Consider the following 20,350-nt stretch of genomic DNA (forward strand, 5'->3'; position numbering starts at 1 on the left):
ATGCAGTGAACAGACTGAGCAACTGTCTGTACGCTAGCTTCAGACTGTCAAAGAAGAGGCTGCTCTTCGGCAACGGCCGCCCGACTCCCCTCGGGAAGGCAGGGCTGAGTCCTGTCGGCAGCAGGCAGCCGCCGGCGCCGGCGCCTCAGCTGGGTCACGACAAACAGACGCAGCTCTTCAAACCGGTAAGGATTTGGGGCCGTAAGCCCAGTCAGCTGAAGAAAGGAGCAACCGAACCACCCTCGGGGTCAGCAATATTTCTGGAAAAAAAAAAAAAAGGGAAAGAAAAAAAAAAAAGAAAGAGAAATTCGTTTTTCTCCAATTAATTCTTCCTTCTGCGATAGCGAAGATAAACAGGTGAATGAGAGCTGGATGCTGGACTGCATTATCCACCATCGATCATACCTTGGTGTATTATTGTAAACCTGAAAATTAATTTGAGTTCATATAGCTACACGCTGTCTACACTGATACAATTGACCTGTGATTTAATTCCAGTGATAGCAACGGGGGTTTAATTTCAGTGCATTCTTACGTCCTTAATTCATTCCAATTATCATGGACATTGTAACAACTCAGGATCATCTGCCTCTCGCAGACTTCAGCCCAAGGCACAGCAATATGGTTTAAGAGAAGTCTCATACTTGGGAGTATGTGCAAAATCTCCCTGTGTTATTGCTGTATCACTCTCAAAGGAAACAACTGCCTTGGTTCACTTTTGCCTTCAAGAGTCATAATAAAAACAGGAATAAAGAAGTTAAAAAAGCTTCAGCTACCGATTTTTCACCTGACACTTACTACCCTTGCAGCATCTTTACACAAACAGAATACAAGCTGGTTTCAGCTGAGTCACTTATCTTGTACTTTCTTATTTAAAAAAAAAAAACTCAGGATGTGGTTTTCACAGTTGTTTTAAGACTGTCCCTTCCAGTGACTGCAATCTGTGCCTCTCTGCCTCCCTCCCCTTGCAAGCTTCTGCTCCCATGGGGCGCTGTGGTCAGTCAGGTCAGAGAGCCAATCCAGCCAAAACCCATTTTTCTCTCCTCCCCTGGGGTTATTTTTCACTCGCATCCTGTGGCTCCGGCAGCAGTCTCCTGCCGCGCACGAGGAAAGCCCCGTTTGCTCCAGAAGGACGCTGGCAGTAGGCAGCTTTCTCGCTGGTCCACATGCATTCTGCTAGGCTGCCTTCTGGAAGCTGTCTACACCAGGCTTGGGACTTTACCACACTTTCCTCTGCGATCACAGAAGGCCTAGAAACGTCTCACTACTGTCAAATAAAGTCAGTGTCAAGAAGCATCCCGCCATTCAGGAAAGCGAGGTCCTACGTTTTGTACACCTGCTATTCCCAGCATAGCTGGTGCAGCCAGAGTTTTTTTGGGGGTGACCAGCCATGAACACGGTCCGGAGGCCAACACAGTGAGTCCTGCTCCTGCTCCTCCTCACTTCATCACAGTATGGAGACAACACACTCACATCCCTCAAATCCTGACTAATATGGACAAGATAAAGTTTGGCTCTTCTCCCTGACACGTTGTGAGGCAGTTCGGGGACCCTGTTAGTGCTTTTTGATCTTGAAGTGTGGAACAGAAGTGAAAATCCAAAGATGTCCTTAATTTCAGCGTGGACATTTAGCAAACAGTGTATTTACAGAGATACTAAATAAACGCTTCCACTACAGCAGTGATGTGAAAAAAATTCATGCACCGCAAAAGGGTGTTTTTAAATAATTTAACAAAGATTTGAGTCACAAGGTGATAAAAAGTAAGAAGGAGGGAATAAGACAAAGAAGGCACAAGTGTACCTCGAGAAAAACATCTCCCCCCTTTTCTTTAGTTATAACCAAAGCAAACAGGACTTCAAAGAAATATGTCAAATTATTATTTCCAGGCTGATAGTGAATGTGGGAAAAATTGCTCAGAATAACTTCCATGGCTGATGTATGCAACTTCAGAGCAGAGGAATAATCTGAAAACCCCAAAGATCATTGACTATAAGATTACTGCTATACTGTATTAAGTTGAACTGGACATCCCTCACAAACCTCAGCTACAAACAATATTCTTCACACATTCACTTTTAAATAGCAACGGGTTCAAAATTTCCTTTTACCATGTGAAATTAGCTAATTCAAATTTGTTCCAATAATAGGAAAATAATACATTAAGCTGTTCCAGCTGCAACTATTTTCAGCTCTACAAATGAAGGGTCCTTTGTGCCTTGAAAGAGAGAGAAAATTCTCTCTCCTCTAGTTACTTTAAAAACAGCTTCCCTGTTAAACATTAGTATCATCCTTGCAAGTCTTAAGCTGGAGAAGTTTTATCCTTAACATGTTAAAACAAAGCGAAACTGTATTAAGCAAACAAATTAAAACCGTAAATGCAGAGATCTGACATCCGTAGCTGTACTGATTTCAGCAACAGCATGTTGTTTCCTGGTTACTCAAACAGAACTGAACAGAACCGACCCCTTTACAGACAGTTATTGAGACCAACTTTATGAAATATTGAAAAAGCCCTCAAATTTGTCAGATGAGTTTCTCAGTTTCTCATTTGTCAGATGAATTTCTCAGCTTTCATATGTTAAAGCCACGACTGCCAAGGGATGAAGCCCATTAACCCTCTCCTCAGCTTTCTAATTACACAGCTTGAGCTTTAAAAAAAAGTTACGTAGGAGTAGTTTATAGCACAGACGCATGAAAATAGTAGCTACTTAACCTCTACTACAGTTCAAAGTTCAGTAAGAGGTATTAATAGTGCGTACAAACCAACTACATTTTCCTTGGCAGTCAGAGCTACGTTAGTAGAATAAAAGTAAAATCACAGAGTGCAGTCCGATGTACCCCTACAGGATATTTCAAGAGGTTTTAACAAGTTACTTTTCTCCAGGTGAGACAAAACTACGCTCAGGCGTGGCCACTGTCCAGCTCATTGTCATGGCAGCGACTCCATGATTTTAATTTTAAATCCCCAGATTCCCTGTTGAAAATCCAGCAGCACATTTCCATCCACCTGCACCCTCTTCCCTGCCTTCTCTCCATCCTCCCTCGTCCCCTTTCTGTCACATCCACTCTCTTTTCCTTCTCTCTTCAACCATTCTTCAAAATCTCCCTCTTCCTTCCTCTTCTTTAGTCTGCTTCACCCTCACCAGCCTCATTCCCTTTCTTTCCTCGGTGGGACCCGCTGTTTTGTTCTCTGGCAGTCTGCCTTGTCGCAGCACATGAAATTTAACTGGTTAGGGAATGCACTGAGGAGGAAGATAACGCCTTGGTGTATGACAGTGTCCGCTAAAGCAGAACATACTGCATCTTTTTTATTAATCATCAAAGTGACGAGGAAATGGCAGCCGAAGAGACTCTCTGTGCACAGATCGCCCACTCTCAGAGATGGGCACTTGTATTTTGACGGGAGCCATGAAGGTGTGCAAACAATTGGCCTCCAGAAGTTTTTAACACATATACGTGCAAAAAAAAAAAAAAAGATACGATAAAATACATGTATGGTTACTTCTTCCTCAGTACTTTCCCATTCTTCATTTTCATTAATCTTGATACATTTGCAGTCAATTTTTTTTTTTTTTAAATTTCCCCTATTATTCCAATCTCTCCTCTCTAACCGTCGAAAACTTCGGATTTTGCTACTGGATTAAGCAGCAGAGGGAAACTCATTTCTTCCATTCCACCTTTCCGATTTCAACAGGGCAGACAAGGAGACGACAAGAACCAGTGGCGGAAGGGATGGACCTCCAGCAGGTTGTGACGTGACTCCCGCAGGAATAACGGGCTCGATCTGCCCCTTTCGAGCGCGGGAAGGCGCGGAGGAACCGGACAGTTTGAAGCTTTCCCACCCAAGTCCTCTCGCCCAGGGCAGCCGGGGAGGAGCGGCGGGGCGGGAAGGGGCAGGCGGCAGCCGCTAGATGGCGCTTCCCGCGCGCGGCACCGGCCCTGCGTCCCCGGTGACGTCATAATGGGCTCTACTGCTCGGCCGTAGAGGAGCGGCCGTGGGTGCGCGGGCGGGCGCAGCCGCGGTGCCGGGGCCAGGCAGAGGCGGGGTGAGGGGGGGAAATACCGCCCTGCACTTTCAGACCGCGTCAGGTCTCCAAAATAGCGGGTGCGTTGGGACCAGCTTATTTTAAATTAAGATTATTTCCATTAAAAAACAAAACCAAACACAAACAAACAAACAAACAAAGCGTAACCCCCCCCCACCTCGCTTACTTGGCCACGCGCCAAAGAACTCCGCAATGCCTTTTCCTTTGGTACCGTCACCGCCTGGAATACAAATCGTTTTTCTGACCTAAGCAAACGCTAATTACCCTGTCAGTTGGACATCTGTGTGAAAATTAGCTGGGTTCTACCACTCTCCTCTGAAAGCAGCACTGCACAGAAAATAATAAATTAAATAATGCATGAGATTTTTGCCCTAAGTATAACGTAAGGAGAAGTGGAAGAAACCACTTAGGCGGGATGAAACGCGAAATGGGTTAAACGTGCAGCAGTGCAAATATAAATCAGCAGTAAGTCTTTCCCATCATCAGCAAATAGTCGTGTAATTGCTCTGTAAAAAACAAACACAACTATATTGTTAATTCAATAATGTAATGTATTCTGTTAATGTAAATGTATTCTGTATTATTCACTTCAGTAATGCTAGTGGGACCTAAACAAGGAACTTAATATAGACGTCACAAAAAGCGGAATTAAAAAAACCAATTGCAAAAAACTTAATTACGATTACCCTGGGTACTTTTAACTTTGTAAGTAAAAAGACACTTTATCCACCTAGACGCCAGTATATTCATAGTTCCGTTGCCTCTGTATGCCTATATATGTCATTTCTCACCCGTGTTGCATCTCCGTCCTGCTTTATCATATCCATTCCAGGCAGCTGGTTTGGAAAAAGATTGCCTCCCCTCATAGCAGGATCATTAACCTATTGGTAACAAGATATTAAGGAGAATGAATTAAAAAAACATGTCGGGAAGAGGGCTGGGAATTAAAAAGAAGCATCATAAACCACTGTGCTACTTGCATATACCAGCATTGACTTCTGATATGATCTTGCAATGGGGGAAGTGACTTATAAAGCTGAGCACCCATCTTGTGCAGCATGTCTTTGACTCATATTCTTCTGCTTCACAGTCAACAACAAAGATTTCATTCCTGATACTATGGCCCTTGTGCACATTTTACAAAACAGGCCCCATAAATTAGGTCAGTATTATTTGAAGAGGACATGCCTGCCGTGAAAGTCCTGAAAGCAGAAACGCCTAACTGCTTCCTAACCTCAAGAACACACAGCTTTTCTGCTGGCAAACCACCACACCATTTTTACAAAGCCTGATGAGATAACACGTAGGCTGAATTATCCCAACTATTGACTTAGTTTTAATGACACTTATTTTTCTGCTCCTAAGGGAACGGGAGGAAGACAGCATTAAAAAGGAAAACCTGCAGCTGCATGTTTTCCTAAAGGGATGGTCTCAACAATTTTCTGAACACAGCCACGGGAAAGTACTGAAGCTGCGTGCTTCTGCACAACCAAAGGGTCTGTCATGCTTAGTTATGTGGAAAGAGTGGCTTGCCAAATGTACAGCATTGCTTTCTAAATCAAAGGAATTATCTCACTGTGCAGGAACTGGTATAAAACACAAAACACAGCCCTTCAGCACGGTTCTGCAATATTAGAAAATCCAGATTTCCTTAGAAGTTTTACACGGAAAGAAACCTCTTCTAGGGAGTCTTTGTTGACTCGGTTCTGTTACTTCCCTCAGACCAGATGGATGTGCTCACAGCAAAGATATGCCCCTCCAGATTTTGCTGTAAGAAAGAAGATGTTTTCTGCGTCACCTGCTCTTTAGGAGACTCGTGTTGCCAAGGAGAGGACATTCTGCCACTGCACTACCTCACTTCAGCTCCAGCAACCTGCTGCAGCAAGGGGGGAAGGCTGTCTTGAATTTACCACACCAAAGCCTTCTCGTTTCAGGTCCTCCTGACTGTTGTTTCTGTTGCTATTCACTGATTTTGCAAAACGTCACAAAGCTAAATGCAATCACATACAACCACCTAAAGAGGTGGTTCCAAATGCTGCCTGACACAAGACAGCATTCCAACAGGAAAGATTAGAAACTTAAATATTTTTGCCATGGGAATTTCAACTCTGAAGGAACTGATTGCTTAGCGCTGCAAGCCTTCTAGTGTTGCTTTCTGCTTTTTAATACAAATGGGCAGATTTTTAAACCCGAATCTGAAAATTTAAATCAGGAGGCAAGAGAACCACTGTTTTGTTTGGAGAGAAAGAAAGTAGACAGCTTCGCGGCTTTATCTACATGCATTTGACTAAGCAACAGAATCCACCTTTGAAAAGCGTTTTCTGCTATTGATCAACATTCATCAGAATGCACAGGCACAAATGCCTTTTCTGTTTGTTCAGTAGAGAAAGGAAGAAAAAAATAAAAAGCAGAAATAAAAAAATTGTATACGGAAATCAATAGCAGTTTTGGAGCAAAAAGATGAATGCATGATTTGCAGAGTTAGGACAGGTACAGAAAAAGAAGATGGTTCCAGGCTGCGTGCCACAAAAGCAGCAAAGGCACCAGTGATGTTCCTATCACAGAATCTCTTTGCCAGTGATGATGCAAGAATCCTGACTGGCACGGTAACAGATACAAAAAAAACCCTACCGCTTTGTTTGTTATATGAATACATTTGCTTCTTAAGTCCTTGAAACAAGACACTCCCCATTCACACGTTAACTTTTCTGACTGCAATAAAAATTCAATCAGAAGAGTATGGAGAAGGACAAAGAAATGGAAGGGGTTTTATCATTTTCTGGAGACAGATCAAGTGGTGTTATCAAATACGAAATCTGACTAAAATGAGACAGAAGATATTTTACAATCCCTTAGCAATCAAGCACATTAATAAAGCTGCCTGCTAATAAAGCAGAATTATATACAAGGTGTCTAATAAGAAAAGTTCCCTACTACTCCAGAGCTCCTTTCATCCAGTGTGCTGAACAAAATCAAAACACTGTGTCAAGATAACTCTTTTGTAGATGCCATGATAATTTTGGCCTGGGGAGTACTAAGCCTGTGCAGATTAATAAACATTTACTCTGAGCAGACACCTAGATAGCGGTTCATTTCATATACTGAAAAGTCTCTTCTCTTGCTTCTCAGACAACTCAATAAGTTGCATCACGGCTCTGTGATGCAAAATAAAAACCAGGCAAAAATATGGCAACAGTCCAGTGTGCGAACAAGACGACGATGACGACAAGGGGACAGTAAGTTGTGTCAATGGTGCAACACTGAGAAGGTTTAGACTTTCTCAATGCCTGGGAAAGCTGTTTTGGGCAGAAGGAACCTGCAGACCTGGCAGCCAGCATTTTAGCATTCCTGACGTCAGCCTCCTAGAAGACACGCTAGTAAGAGCAGCCTAGTCAGCTGTGGCCTAATTTTAAAGGAGAAGATGATAATGGGACGAGATCTGATCCCTCAAGTACATGAAAGAGTCTCTAAGCATCATAAATAGCAAGCCCAGGGAAAACACAAGATTTTGGGCAAAATCTTCATTTTCTACTTGGTGATGCTGGGAGCCTCGGTAGTAAACAAGAGAAGCTGGGGATATGCCAGTATGAGCAGATAAACACCAAACGTAGTATTTTTGAGGTCTGAATATGTCTCCGTTGTACAGGACAGTGCCACGAAGAGAGAAAGGAGACAGAGCTAAACAAACAAACCTGTTTGGTACCAAAAGAAATATACTTGCTTCTTGCCAGGTAAGTAAGCCCAGGCACAGCTTTTTACTAACAAGTAATACATATTACTTCCAAAACCATCCAATAACATGAAATGTTAAGGTTTTTTTCGAAAGCTGGAGCACATTCGTAGCATAACCATTGTTACTCACTGTGGTTAGAAAGAGATGAGCATGTGAACTTAAAATTATGTATTATGGAACAAAAAAATGGTAATGAATAAGTAAGTAAAAATGTAGGTGACAGTATAAAAAAAGCCAAAAGAATTAATGAAATGGCAACAGTCAGCAGAATTAAATAAAATACGGTCATTTTGAAAACCACCAGTTACAAGAAAAAGTTTAGCACAGCCTAGGTTAATTGCTAAATAAAGACACCAAATTGTAAACACTATGCCCTGATCACAGAAAAAAAAAAAAAAACCCAACTTAGTGTTAATGGAAACATTTTTATTTATTCCTGTCTCTTCAGAAAAGAAAATGTGAAGCAACACAGCAAACATTCCTAAGGGCTGAAAAGTACTATCCTGTTGCCCAGAAATGGCCCCCCAGCTGCCAGTTGGCCACCTCTGACCTAGATGAAACATAAAACATTTGCTTGCAGAGTTTGCAGATGACACAGCGCTGGAGTGGTAAATCAGGAGGAAAATAGGTTACTTTTACAAAATGAGCCACAGCACTCATGGAATGTAATAATACATTTGGGAACAAAGAACGCCAGGTTTATCTACGCAGAACGCGCTGAGGAGGATTTGGGGATCATCGTAAGGGTTTTAGTACGTGCTCTCCAGTGCGACATTGTTACCAACAGAGCCACAGCAACCCATGGATTGAAAGAGAAATTACAAGCAGAATTTGACTCTCCGCAGCTTTGGTGCAGTCACTGTTAAATCACCATCTCCGGTTACTCTGTTCATACTTCTATAAGGAGGTTACAACAGCGGAGTTTAGAGTGGATCCACAAAGAGGACTGAAGGGATGAAAAACAAATGTTGAGATGGATAAAGACCCTCAGCCTATCCAGCTTACCGGAAGTTAGATAAATGCTATCTTGAAACAAGATCTTGTAGTCTTACAGGAAGGAAAAGCAGTGCGACGACTGTGCTAGTGGAAACAGTACTCTGCATGGAAATCTTTGAAATAAAACCAGATCTCTTTCTATAATGCATGTTTCTCAATTCAGGTTCCTAGGGAAAATTATGTAGCATGGGCGTGCTGAGAAATCAGTCTGGGCTGTCACTTTCAAATACCCACTCTTTTCTTTTTTGGTTTTACTGTTGTTTTACTACATTAAATGTGTGCAACAGTATGTGCTTGGGAACTATAATAATAATAAAAGTCTGCTATAGTTGGGCGTAGCAACTGGGAATATCAGAGAAGGTGACAGATTTGGGAGTATCAAAATTACTTCAGGTCACCAGTATGTGGCAGCTGTAAAAGACAAATGTGATCTGGGACTATATCTGTCAGAGTATTCCAAGAGAAATGGGGAAGAACTAGTGTTATGCACATGGCTCTGGTGCTTAGGAGATACTGATTCAAACTGGAACAGGTGCAGAAAAGGAAAAGGAATCTGAAAGCCTAGGAGAAGATACTGAAACATTGTGGCTTGTTTAACTTACATGAAAAACCCCAAGAAACCCAAACCAAAACAATCCAGCAACCTCAAAACAAGAAAAAAATCATGTTGATAGAACGGTTCTTTCTAAAATAAAGAAGAGGAAAGAGCTATTTAAGCTAAAGGACAATATTAGAAAAGTAAATACTCTGTTATCAAATTTAGGCTGGAAAAAGGACATACATTAACAAGCCAAGAATATAACTAGCTTTAAACTGGAACGTTGTGGTCTCAGAAAAAAAGGTTTATATTATCACCAAAGCAGAAGATGCTGCCTGAAGACACAAGAGGTACTTTCCTGCCAATATTTCTAAGAAAAGTCCATAATTTCAAGTCTGTGAGTTGAACAAACAGGAGTTCAGTTCTGAAACAAACATACGCACCTGTTAATTAAGAGGACTTGTTTGTCAAATACTTATTAATGTACTGTGTGAGTTTAATTGCAGGTCAAGAAACAAAAATGTTTTTTTCCTCTTTTCAGATACCCTAACTAGCAGTGTCAAATAAAATCGAGTGCGTAAACCTTCTCTCAGCAGAAAAGAACAGGTCACTTCCCTATTGATTCATCAACCTATTTTATACGCACCACATTACAAAGAGTGTGGATTTTGTGCTCATGAAGGTGCCAGATTGATAGTTCTTGAAGTTGACTGCCTATTGTCTGGTCCTACACACACAATGGCAGCAGGCGCATCTTCCACACACTGCCCACGCCAGTCCTCCACTCTCATCTCTAGGAAGCAGCTGCCTGCCATTCAGTCCTAACTTCCACCGCTCAGAAAACCAGCAAGGACACTGGTGACCGGCAGCTGTGCTACGGAAACTTACCTACTGCGAACAGGAGCTAGGTCAGCACGCACTTTCCACGGAAGTCCAGGAGCAACTACACGTGCTTAGCTACAGTGGTGCTAGGTCAAAATGGGAAATTTAGATGCAAAAAGTGCTCTCTACCTCATTGGTCACCTTGGTTATCTGAGTGCAGAGCTAAAAACAAAGCCTTTTCAACATCATCATTTCTCAAGAAAACTACTAAAAGAAACGTAATGGCTTACAGCAGTTACAGCCCAATGCAGCGGACATGAAAAACTACTGGAAGTCAAAGAAAATCCTCTAGCTGTCATCTCAAGTCCTTAAATTCTCACCTGCTCAGGACCCATGGAGGACAACCCTGATGTAGGCACAGAGGTCGCTGAGGTCATGCTGATCTGCCCTGTCATCTGGTTCATGTTGTTCATACCACTTGTGTTGGTTGCCATGGATACACTGATGTTCATGTTATTATTGTACATGCTGGTGCTTGCTTGCTGCCCAAAATGTGGTGGGGACTGTTGTGAAAACATGCTACAGCAAGGAATGGAAAAAGCAATGTGTCAGACTTAGAATGCTGAAGCCACTAAGAAACTACTCTCTTTTTAATATATTCTTAAGCTAGAATTTGTATATACTGTCATTTATTCCAACTTCAAAGGAAAAACTAGTTTTCAGCTGCATTGATGTCTAAGGAATAGATTTTCAAAATTTAAGATCCCATGTCTGTGCACAAAAATGCATGCCTTTGCGTGTGAAACTATGGCAGAGTACAAATCTGGTATGCGTGTGCAGTAACAGCCAATTAGCTGACTAAATGGGTTTTGTACGTGTTTTAAATATGTTTGGGGAAGTAATTTTTTGAGGGAAAAGGAAAACACCTTTTTCACCCTCCAGTGTTAGCACAGCACAGGACTACTGAACTCAAATTGGATCTGGTCTAATAAGTTTTCTTTTTGCAAAAGAGGCTATTTGCAAGTATGAATACCAGATTTGCACATACAATTATGGCAAGTGGGCTCACAAATATAGACATGCAATTGTGCAGAAATTAATTTACTAAATCTTAGTATCAAGTTTTGAAAATGTAGCACTGTAAGAAACAACATAAAGTCTACGACAATTACCCTCTATGTTCCTTTAAGGCCATTTCAGAACAACTTAAGCAGGAGTAACTGTGGAAGTTCTCATCCCAGATTTTACTCAGTCAAGTGCTTTCTGGGTAGCATCTTCCTTTCAGTTATGTTGAAAGCCACACGAGTGGCTTTTTCATATTTCCTAAAACACGCTTCACTATTTACACATCAGCCTTTTCTACTCTTGGAGCATAATCAACGGTCAATGAAGGATTTATTACTGACCATGCGTCTGTTTAGAGGATCTGCATTAGACTGAAATACTGTGGAAGGGCTGCTGCGTGTTGGATGGCACACAGTAACCACCGCTGTATCAATGGCTGTCTTTTACTTCCCTGTGAAGCACTGCTCCCACAGCTGAGGAAATCTTTCAGGGTTAATGCTCAACCTTGCGCTTGGGTACTCCATTAGGCTATTGCTGCGCACTGTGAGACTTGGTGGAGTGCAACGGCATTCTGGGCACAGGACCAAACTTGGAAAATCCCACCATTCTCTTCTTTCCAATTCCATGTCTTTTCAGGCCACCAAACCCCATTTTTAAGTCGTTATCTGGATGGCTGAAACAGTACACTACCGATCATTGTGAATACTCAGTGGCTTGTGTAAACGCATTTGACATGTCTCTGCCGTAGAGCTGCAGTTTAGCAAGCCAACCATTAGCCGTATCGAGCTGCCCCTGCTGCTGCTTCAGCAGAAAGCCCAACAGCAGTAGCAGTAGCCTCCTGCAGATGCTTCAGGAAGACAGTGAGGAGGAGGCATGAACAAAGACGAGAGATCAGTCAGTTGCTTTAAGGGGAACTTGGATCAGCCTCGTCCCGGAAATAATGTTTTTCTGGGTTTATTAAATCTTTGCCAACCAGTGGGAAAACTGTTTGTTGCTGGGCTGGGATAGGAGGAGCAGCCCGAGAACTTCAGGATGACAAAAGCACTGTGCTAGAGACAACTGCCTGCACTCCGCTGTCAAGTGACACGGGCTTTACACCAACCTGATAGCTCCAGTGAAAAGCAGAGCGTTGCCATCCGGGAGCTCGTTGCTGCCTACTGATAGCGTTCAACGCCCAACCTGGTCCATGTGGACAGACTGATTATTATTAGAGCTATACCGCCTGGGGCACGGGCCTCAACTGAAAAGGTGACTGCATGCGTGAGGCATGCTACGATGCTCTTGGAGAATGACAGTTATACGCTGACCCCCAGTATGCGCAAGCACTAATGGACTGAACCTTGTTGCACTCCAGCGTTTAAGGTGGGATGTGACATCCAGTCACGGCAATCCCAGAGCAGTAGGGAACACATAGGCTCTGGCTCAGCTGGTCCGGCCGTGTGGAAAGCAGTGTGGGAGCACATGAAAATCGTACGCAGAAGAAATGCATCCACACAAACGTTAAGGGCTGGAGCTCACTGTGCAGCAGAGGTGCTTCTTAAGGACACACAGTGCTTTATCAGTTATGACAGACGAAGCAATGCATTGTGTGGATGCAGGTCTTTTAGCTATGCACTCACTTTGCCTTGTATGAAGACAGAATTTAAACCAACTCGTCAAGCCGAATTGAAAAGAAATCTCCTTTAGGATAGATAGTTAACAGCAAACAAACAAGCAAACGATTACATATAAACAACCCCGGAGACCATAAATGACCCCACTACTCTGTGTGTTCATTTTGGTTTTGTTCTGGATTTACCTGTTTCCACCCATATTCCCTTGTGCCCACCCATTCATCTCCGTAGAGGACTGATAGGCAGGATTAGCCTGAGACTGCTGAATCATGGGGCTTTGAGTATGAGCCAGTCTTGGGGACATCAGTGGACTCTGAGGAGTGGTGGCCCCTGTGAAGCCTGGATCGGGCTGCTGACTAATACCTGAAGAAAACAAGAAATTTAGCCACTGTACATTCAAAGTTAAAACAAGCCGAGAGCTCATACCTGCAGACATGTCTTTACACAGCCCTACTTATGTCATGTGGAACCTATAACCTTGTGTTGTGATGTGGGATCTAGATTAAAACGCAAGACATCATCAACTAATACTCATGTATAACCTTTAAAAAATCATTTTGCGTAGGTACGTTGGCTACCTGTGTGTCCTAATTGCACAAGCGGTCTCTCATCTCTCCAGACCGAAAGAAAAACACTGGTAAATGACTTTTTTTCAGAAACTGCATTCAAAGCAGTAAAAAAACCCATTTTGCTTCTGCCTATAAATGGTAAAAGTTAAGCATGACCCGTTTACTGCATGGCACTACCTTTTAACATTTAGGCTATAATTTTCAACTTTTTCTGAAGTTCCTAGAACATTAGTATCTCTATTTCTGTGTCCCTGCAAAAACAGGCAATGACATTTTGTGCAAGCATTTAATGACTTTGTAAAATTAAAAAAAAAATCTAGATGCAAAGATAACCTAATTTAAGCTGTTATATGCCAATTATGTGCAGAAATTTTGTTTTAAACCAAGTCACTTGGTCTTGTTTAAGTTCATCATGAACAGCATGCTCAACAGAAACAAGCCACCCTTAATGCCGCCGTAAGAATCAGGTGATATGAAATATATTTCTGTCTGCATGACTTAACTTCTTATTGCTGTAAAAGATAACAGATCAATAAGAGTAGATAGCAAATTTAGAACTGGGCGGGCATAATTTGTTATATCAGCAGAACTTCCGCATTGCATATTATTTAATATAATTGCAATATAACTTACACAATAGTTACAAATAAAGAAGCTGTATAACAATAACCATATGGAGGTAACTGCCCCATGCACCCCCAGATCAAAGCAGTACACAGCTTTGTAAAATCTACAAACAGAATGCTATTGCACACAAGTTGTCAATGGGACAAGGTGTAATGCACCTTTTTTTAAACTAAAAGAGGGTAGGTTTAGACTAGACAGAGGAAGAAATTTTTTACAGTGAGGGTGGTGAAACACTGGCACAGGTTCCCCAGAGAGGTGGTACATGTCCAATCCCTGGAAACGTTCAAGGCCAGGTTGGACGGGGCTCTGAGCAACCTGATCTAGTTGAAGATGTCCCTGCTCATTGCAGAGGGGTCAGACTAGATGACCTTTAAAGGTCCCTTCCAACCCAAACTATTCTGTGATTCTAAGTTTAAGGACAGGGAAGGGAATACCTAATCTGAAACAAATTTTTATTATTTAAACTCAATAGTTAGTTGCTAATTTTACATTATAACGCACACATAAAGTATTATCTTTTGGGGGGAAGAATCTAGCTGATACTTAAGCAATATCTCATTACCAAAATGGAAAAAAACCCCCACCAATATAAAAACGATCAAAAAGGATTATGTACAACTTCGCTTCTGATTAAGCTTCTGGTCACCTCATGCTGTTTGTCAGCATCAGTTTATATCTTTTTCTTCATTTGCACTTTTTACTGTATATATTGGTTTGTTGAGTTTAGTCAAAATTCAGAAGACATCAAGCCAATACATACGTGTATATGTGTTCCTGTGTGCATACATGTTTGTATGTGTTTATCTGTATAGATATATGCAAATAGACACATCACACTTCGGCTATGGCTCAAAAAGAGTGGTGCTCAGAGACTACGTGGTACTAGAGCCAGGGAAGTGGCAGGTTCCGGGTCGCATTTGAGGACACCCAAGGAGCCTGAACCTCCATGTTTCCCATCGTTCCCAGGGAGTCAAGCAATTGGCTGTGGGAGCGGGGTTGGACCCAGCACCAGGGGGAACACGGGGGACTAAGGACTGCTGAAATGCATGGGGGGGTGGAACCAGTACCGTAGTTTGGAGGAAACGGAAACTGCTGCGCATTTGCCTGTGGGATCCGTGGATTGCTCATGGTTGCTGGTATGCCACCGGTGGCCACCATGCTGGGGGTCATGCTCAAGCCCTGCCCTCGCATCATCAGCGTCCGCTGCTGCACCTGCTGCTGCTGCTGCTGCATCTGCCGCTGCCGCAGGTGCTGGCTCAGGATCTCACGCTGCCTCTGCGCCAGCATCTGCGCGTTGATAGGGCCCTGCAGGGAAAACCACCATCACCTATCAATAACGCCTTCTAAAGCAACCTGACCATTGCTCCACTGGAGCAATCTGGAAGATTCCAGCTCTTTCCCCCCACCCACCACACAACTAACAATAATATTAAATACAAGAAAATAATCCTATCAATACTTCTGCTGCGAAAGACTTCCAACAGTGCAAGAGTCAGTAACTGAAATCATATCAGTGTTTAATGTTGCAGCGATTTGTAATTGCAAACAGAGCAGCTCATTAAAAAAATGCTTCTTTAGGAAATGAGAAGCTTTGTTAAAAATGGAGTTATATCATCTCTCTAGTAAACAACAACCCATCCATGTACATATGGGAAAGACTGTCAGAAATAAAACAGTGAAATACTTCTTATTATACAGACTGCATTATTTGTATTCAAGCTTTAGAATTTATTGTATGTATTTACAACATAGCATCACTACCGCTATGTTTTTAATTGGGGGGAGAAAGAAGAAAACAAAGTGTTTTTTTTTAAAAGAGTACTATTTCTCTCACCTGCGTTGGCACTCCAGGTCTCAAAGACAGATTCATATTGGAGACACTGCTGATCTGATTTATCAGTGGCTGCCGATTCTAAAGAAAAAAACAACCAACCGACACCAAAACCCAAAGGTTTTAGAAGGACAACAAAACAACAAAAGGGAAATTTTATATACAGAGGTGTATGTACCGATTTCCCAACCGGTTGGTTTGAGGACCTAGTTCTACATATTCAAGCAGGGACTAGTTTTCCGAGTCAAGTCGTATTGTCATCCCCAGAATCCTATTTCTTAAGGAGATAACACACCATACAAATAACAACTAAGATGTTTACCAAATATGCTGCCTTTACAGCTCTTGTCCTTTTTGAGTTTGGGATTGGACTGTTGAGGCTTACTCTGAATTCGACCCTATCCTGATGTTTGAAGGCAGAAACGATCTTCCCTCCTCCACTAGAAAAGCATTAATATCTTATTTTTAGTACTGTGAACTATATTTAAAAATGAAACAACAAACAACAACTTAAGATGATCCTCAAAAGTAGACCAAGGCCAAGGAAAAAAAAAAAAAAAAGGATGTAGGTATCAGGCAGCAATAAAAGCATTTAGATTGCTGGAAGAGTCAAGATATAACAAACAGAAAAAGACTTATGTAACAAAAAGCACCACTGTAGCCTTGCTCAAAGAATTAGTGAGACCGAGGCTTAAATACTAGGCACATTCTTGCAGGCTGTTACAGAAAGAATAACGGAAAGATGCAGAAAGAAGACCAAAAAAAAGAATGAGTAAGGCACTGTCTTGGCACAACTAGCCAAAAAAAAAAGCTAGCACTTTTAGTTTACAAGCGGAGCTAGGCTGTGACAAAACGAGGTACACACTGGTCTGTTTGGAGCAAGCTGCCAGTGTGTGCTGCCTAGGGGAGGCACCCGTGCCAGCGTGAAGCCGGGCAGGGAAAGGGGACGGTACCTGCTGTGCCTGGAGCCTGTGCTGCAGCTGGAGCCGCAGCTGGTTTGGCTGGTTCTGCACGATGCCGGCGGGTCGGAGGCCGGGCCGGGGCTGCATGCGCAGGGCTGCGTACCCCGGGCGCTGCCCCATGGGGTGGAAGCTCGGGTCCTGCATGGGCGCGTAGCTGCCCTGCGCCATCTGAGCCTGCGCCGCGTACTGCTGGGAGAACACGGGAGCCTTCTGCTCCATCAGGATGCCGGACTCCTGGCTGGGGAAGGTCTCTGGGTCGACAGCTTGGCTCTGCAGGAAAATGTGAACAACAGCAACAGTTGGCGGGAGATGGCTTTTCACAGGATTCTATGAGACTCATGCAGCCACCCTGCAACCCCAAACTTCCAGGATGTGAATGTCTGTGAACAGAAAATTACATAAGCTTTCTTTATCTACATATGAAACTTAAACCCAAATAGAACTGTATTTTGGAGCATCAAAACGTATTCATATTCCTCCTCTCTTTTGTTTTTATTTTAAAACAAAGACCCACAATCTTTGTCATGTTCTTAACGCAGCCATTGTATTATTCCGCTAACGAATAAAAACCTGAAATGACAAACGCTATATCAAAATCGGTAAATGAAGTGATGCCAGCATATTTTTGCCATTGAATCCGAGATAAATTCAAAGACGTTACAAATGAATAAGGATAAGAAAGTATATTTCTATCAGTGTCTCTAAACAAAATAATGACTTCAAATAAAGATGCTAATGTGAACAGAGTGCCTAATTCTTTCAGGGCACTTTCACACAAACTGATTATCCATTAGCATAAAAAAAGCTAACACAGTTCTAAACTCCATTCTAGATACTTCCCTAATATTTGCTCTAGCCAGAATAATTTTATAGCTTATTCCGCACTGACCTTGGAAATCAAGTTAATCTAAATTTCAGTGCCCTCACGAAAGAAAGACTTTAAGCTCCTATAAAATGTTTGATGGATATTTTAAAAAACGTGTTCTAAAATCTGACAGTTCTCTTATCTGCAAAATTCCTCAACTGTTTCCACTGAGATATTAATTAAATAGAAATATATTTACCACTTAGTTTGAAATAAAACATTATTCATATTTTTTGGTGGTAGTATCCCAAAACCTACGTAATATTGTGTGAAAGTTTCACACTGAAAAATTGAAGTTCACCAATAAATTGTATCTCGAGCTTAACACCTCAAGTTCTGTGTTGTACCAAATAGGCTTGGAGATAGTTTCCTTATGTTCAAAGCAGGATTTCATTGGTCCTGTTTCATATCTAAAACGCAGAGTTAGTTCAGAAGTTATGCTCAGGATGCTGATGAGTGCTGGGAAATGAAATGGGTATTCTAGGCTCCTCTGAGAACATTAAATCATTAGAGAAACATGTGCAGTTGCTTTTGGAAATATAATTTTGACGCCAGAAACATCAAGAACTAACTTTTCCCCAAAATCTTTTTTATGTTTACCACATTTTTTTGCACCATATAAGACTGAAAAAGACAAGAACCAACTGGAAGCCAACAAAAATAACTGTGGGGAAAAAACAGGATGAAAAAGCATAGAACAATTTCATGCTGCAAAGTTTAGGAAGCATATTCGTAATTGAAAAAAAAATTTTACAGTTTTAAGTGCTTCAGGTGAAACTAGTCCCTTAATCAACTAAGGGAAAAACTAGGGGTGAAATTACATGTTACAGGTTTGCTCATCCAAAAGCAAAGTTCTTGGTTTTGCTCCTCTGCTCCTAGGTCTTCCTTTTTTCTTCTTTCCTGTACTCTGTTGCCGGCCGTGATCTTACCTTTCTCCCACACAGTTGTTCCTCTGACCACTGGATAAGCAGAAGCCTGCTAACGTTTTGGGTTTTGGTCAGGTTAGTTCCATAAAGCGAAGTGGCTGAGCACAGGTGAGAAGAAGGAGAGCTTGGTGAAGCAGAGGAGAGGAAGGAAGACTAAATCTGGGGCTGAAGGAACCTTTTCAGGCAACACTGAGCCTGGGTGGACTCCCACCAGAATATGTAACTCCATCCTAGCTTGCAAGAAGTGTTGTACAATCCCCTTCTTCAACACACATCGTACCTCCACCTTGACAACATAGCCTTTAAACCCGATACCTAATACATGCAATGCAATGTCCAGTGTACCTGGCTAACTAGTTCTGGTATTCCTAGAGCCCTGTCGATTTCTTCTAAACCATCAAAATTCCTTAATGCCATGTAAAGCTGATCCAGGAGAGCACCCTCATCACTTGGTGACTCTGATGAAGGATGATTACACAAGAGATCATCTGGTGAGCTGCCAAACGGTTGCCTGTGAAAACATGAACACAGCGTTGGTAAACAGCTGCTGAAAAACAAGAAATAATATCAGAGGATTAGTACTCAAATTGAATTAACAAGTGGAGACAGAAATTATTTTAATCGCTGCCAATTTTGTTTAGAAAACTATTCTGGATGAAAGTTACGCTACCCAAAGAATTAAGTAAATAGCGTGATTAATGCTTGTCAAGACCCTACAAGCACGGTGTATCCGACAAGTTAGGAAGCACATCAAAGGTACGCCCGAGTGCTGATTTCATATTACGGGGTCAACAGAGGAACAGAGAAGTCAGCATAGAATATAGTCTCTGAACACAGAAGGTTGATTAATTTTCTTTTAAACCAATTGTAACTTTGAATTTCAGATGTTAGATTAAGTATGCTATCACAAGTAGAAGAACTCCTTTCCGTAGCCACTCTTATTAACTGGTTTTCTGTCAGACTAAGCGAGTGGAAGAGGTCACAGAGGGGTCCGAGGATCGTTCGAACTCGCACAAACCGAATGTCTGGAAGAGCTGGCCAGAAGCACGAGGGAGCAGAGAGAGAAGGACGTTCCCCTTTTGTTTGCAGCAAAACACTGCACCAGCTCAACCTATCTGATGGAATTGCACACTTGGGTACAAGTTTATGCACTTGGTTACGTGCCTCAGAAAGGTGTCAGCAAGAATTTGGATACTGTCAGGCAGAGCGTGCTGGCTCTATAAATCCTGCTTACCTCACCCTTGAATTTGTATGCAAAGCACACTCACGGTTACAAAGGCAGAATAAAGGTTTATTCCAAACCCAAAGGACAAAACTTACTCAGAAACAAACTAAATCTGAAATAACACCTTATCTGCAGCCAAACGATGTGGTTTTGTTTTGCAGTTCACATACAAGCCCCACTTCACACGCGGTACTACAAGGCTACAACAGAAAATATAAAGAGCAAAGCATTCTGCAAGCAAGGGCAGCTACTATACACACATCATGGCAGAATCCCATCCCAGATAATTACTCAGAGACAACAAAATCTGTCACACATGGAGGGAGGAAGCAGCACTGTATGTGAACCCTTTTTACATGTCTGTTTGGAAAAACAAAGAAACATGTTTGTATATTTAGTTTCCATAATGAGATATATGGTTGCCATGGAAGTCTAATCTCTATGTCAAAGCTAAGCAGAAGCAGAGAGCTGCATCGTCAGGCTATACACCTAAAACCCGCAAAGGATGCCAAGCAGGAGAACTAACAACAA

General features: G+C 42.1%; 1 protein-coding gene across 1 annotated transcript in view; it reads right to left on the bottom strand.

The window, feature by feature from the left end:
- Positions 1 to 227: 227 nt before the first annotated feature.
- NCOA2 (nuclear receptor coactivator 2) overlaps positions 228 to 20,350 on the bottom strand; it is a gene marked incomplete at its 5' end in the record, with an annotated part of 76,322 nt that continues 56,199 nt past the window's right edge. The window contains 9 exons of the mRNA XM_082499003.1: positions 228 to 260; positions 4,214 to 4,267; positions 4,839 to 4,928; positions 10,517 to 10,715; positions 13,000 to 13,177; positions 15,078 to 15,315; positions 15,845 to 15,922; positions 16,795 to 17,073; positions 18,940 to 19,105. Coding sequence (XP_082355129.1) covers positions 249 to 260; positions 4,214 to 4,267; positions 4,839 to 4,928; positions 10,517 to 10,715; positions 13,000 to 13,177; positions 15,078 to 15,315; positions 15,845 to 15,922; positions 16,795 to 17,073; positions 18,940 to 19,105 — 1,294 coding nt within the window. The 3' untranslated portion in view covers positions 228 to 248. The remainder of the gene's footprint in view (positions 261 to 4,213; positions 4,268 to 4,838; positions 4,929 to 10,516; positions 10,716 to 12,999; positions 13,178 to 15,077; positions 15,316 to 15,844; positions 15,923 to 16,794; positions 17,074 to 18,939; positions 19,106 to 20,350) is intronic.

This window comes from Vanellus vanellus (assembly GCF_965231255.1).
Source record: "Vanellus vanellus genome assembly, chromosome: 2".
NCBI lineage: Eukaryota > Metazoa > Chordata > Aves > Charadriiformes > Charadriidae > Vanellus > Vanellus vanellus.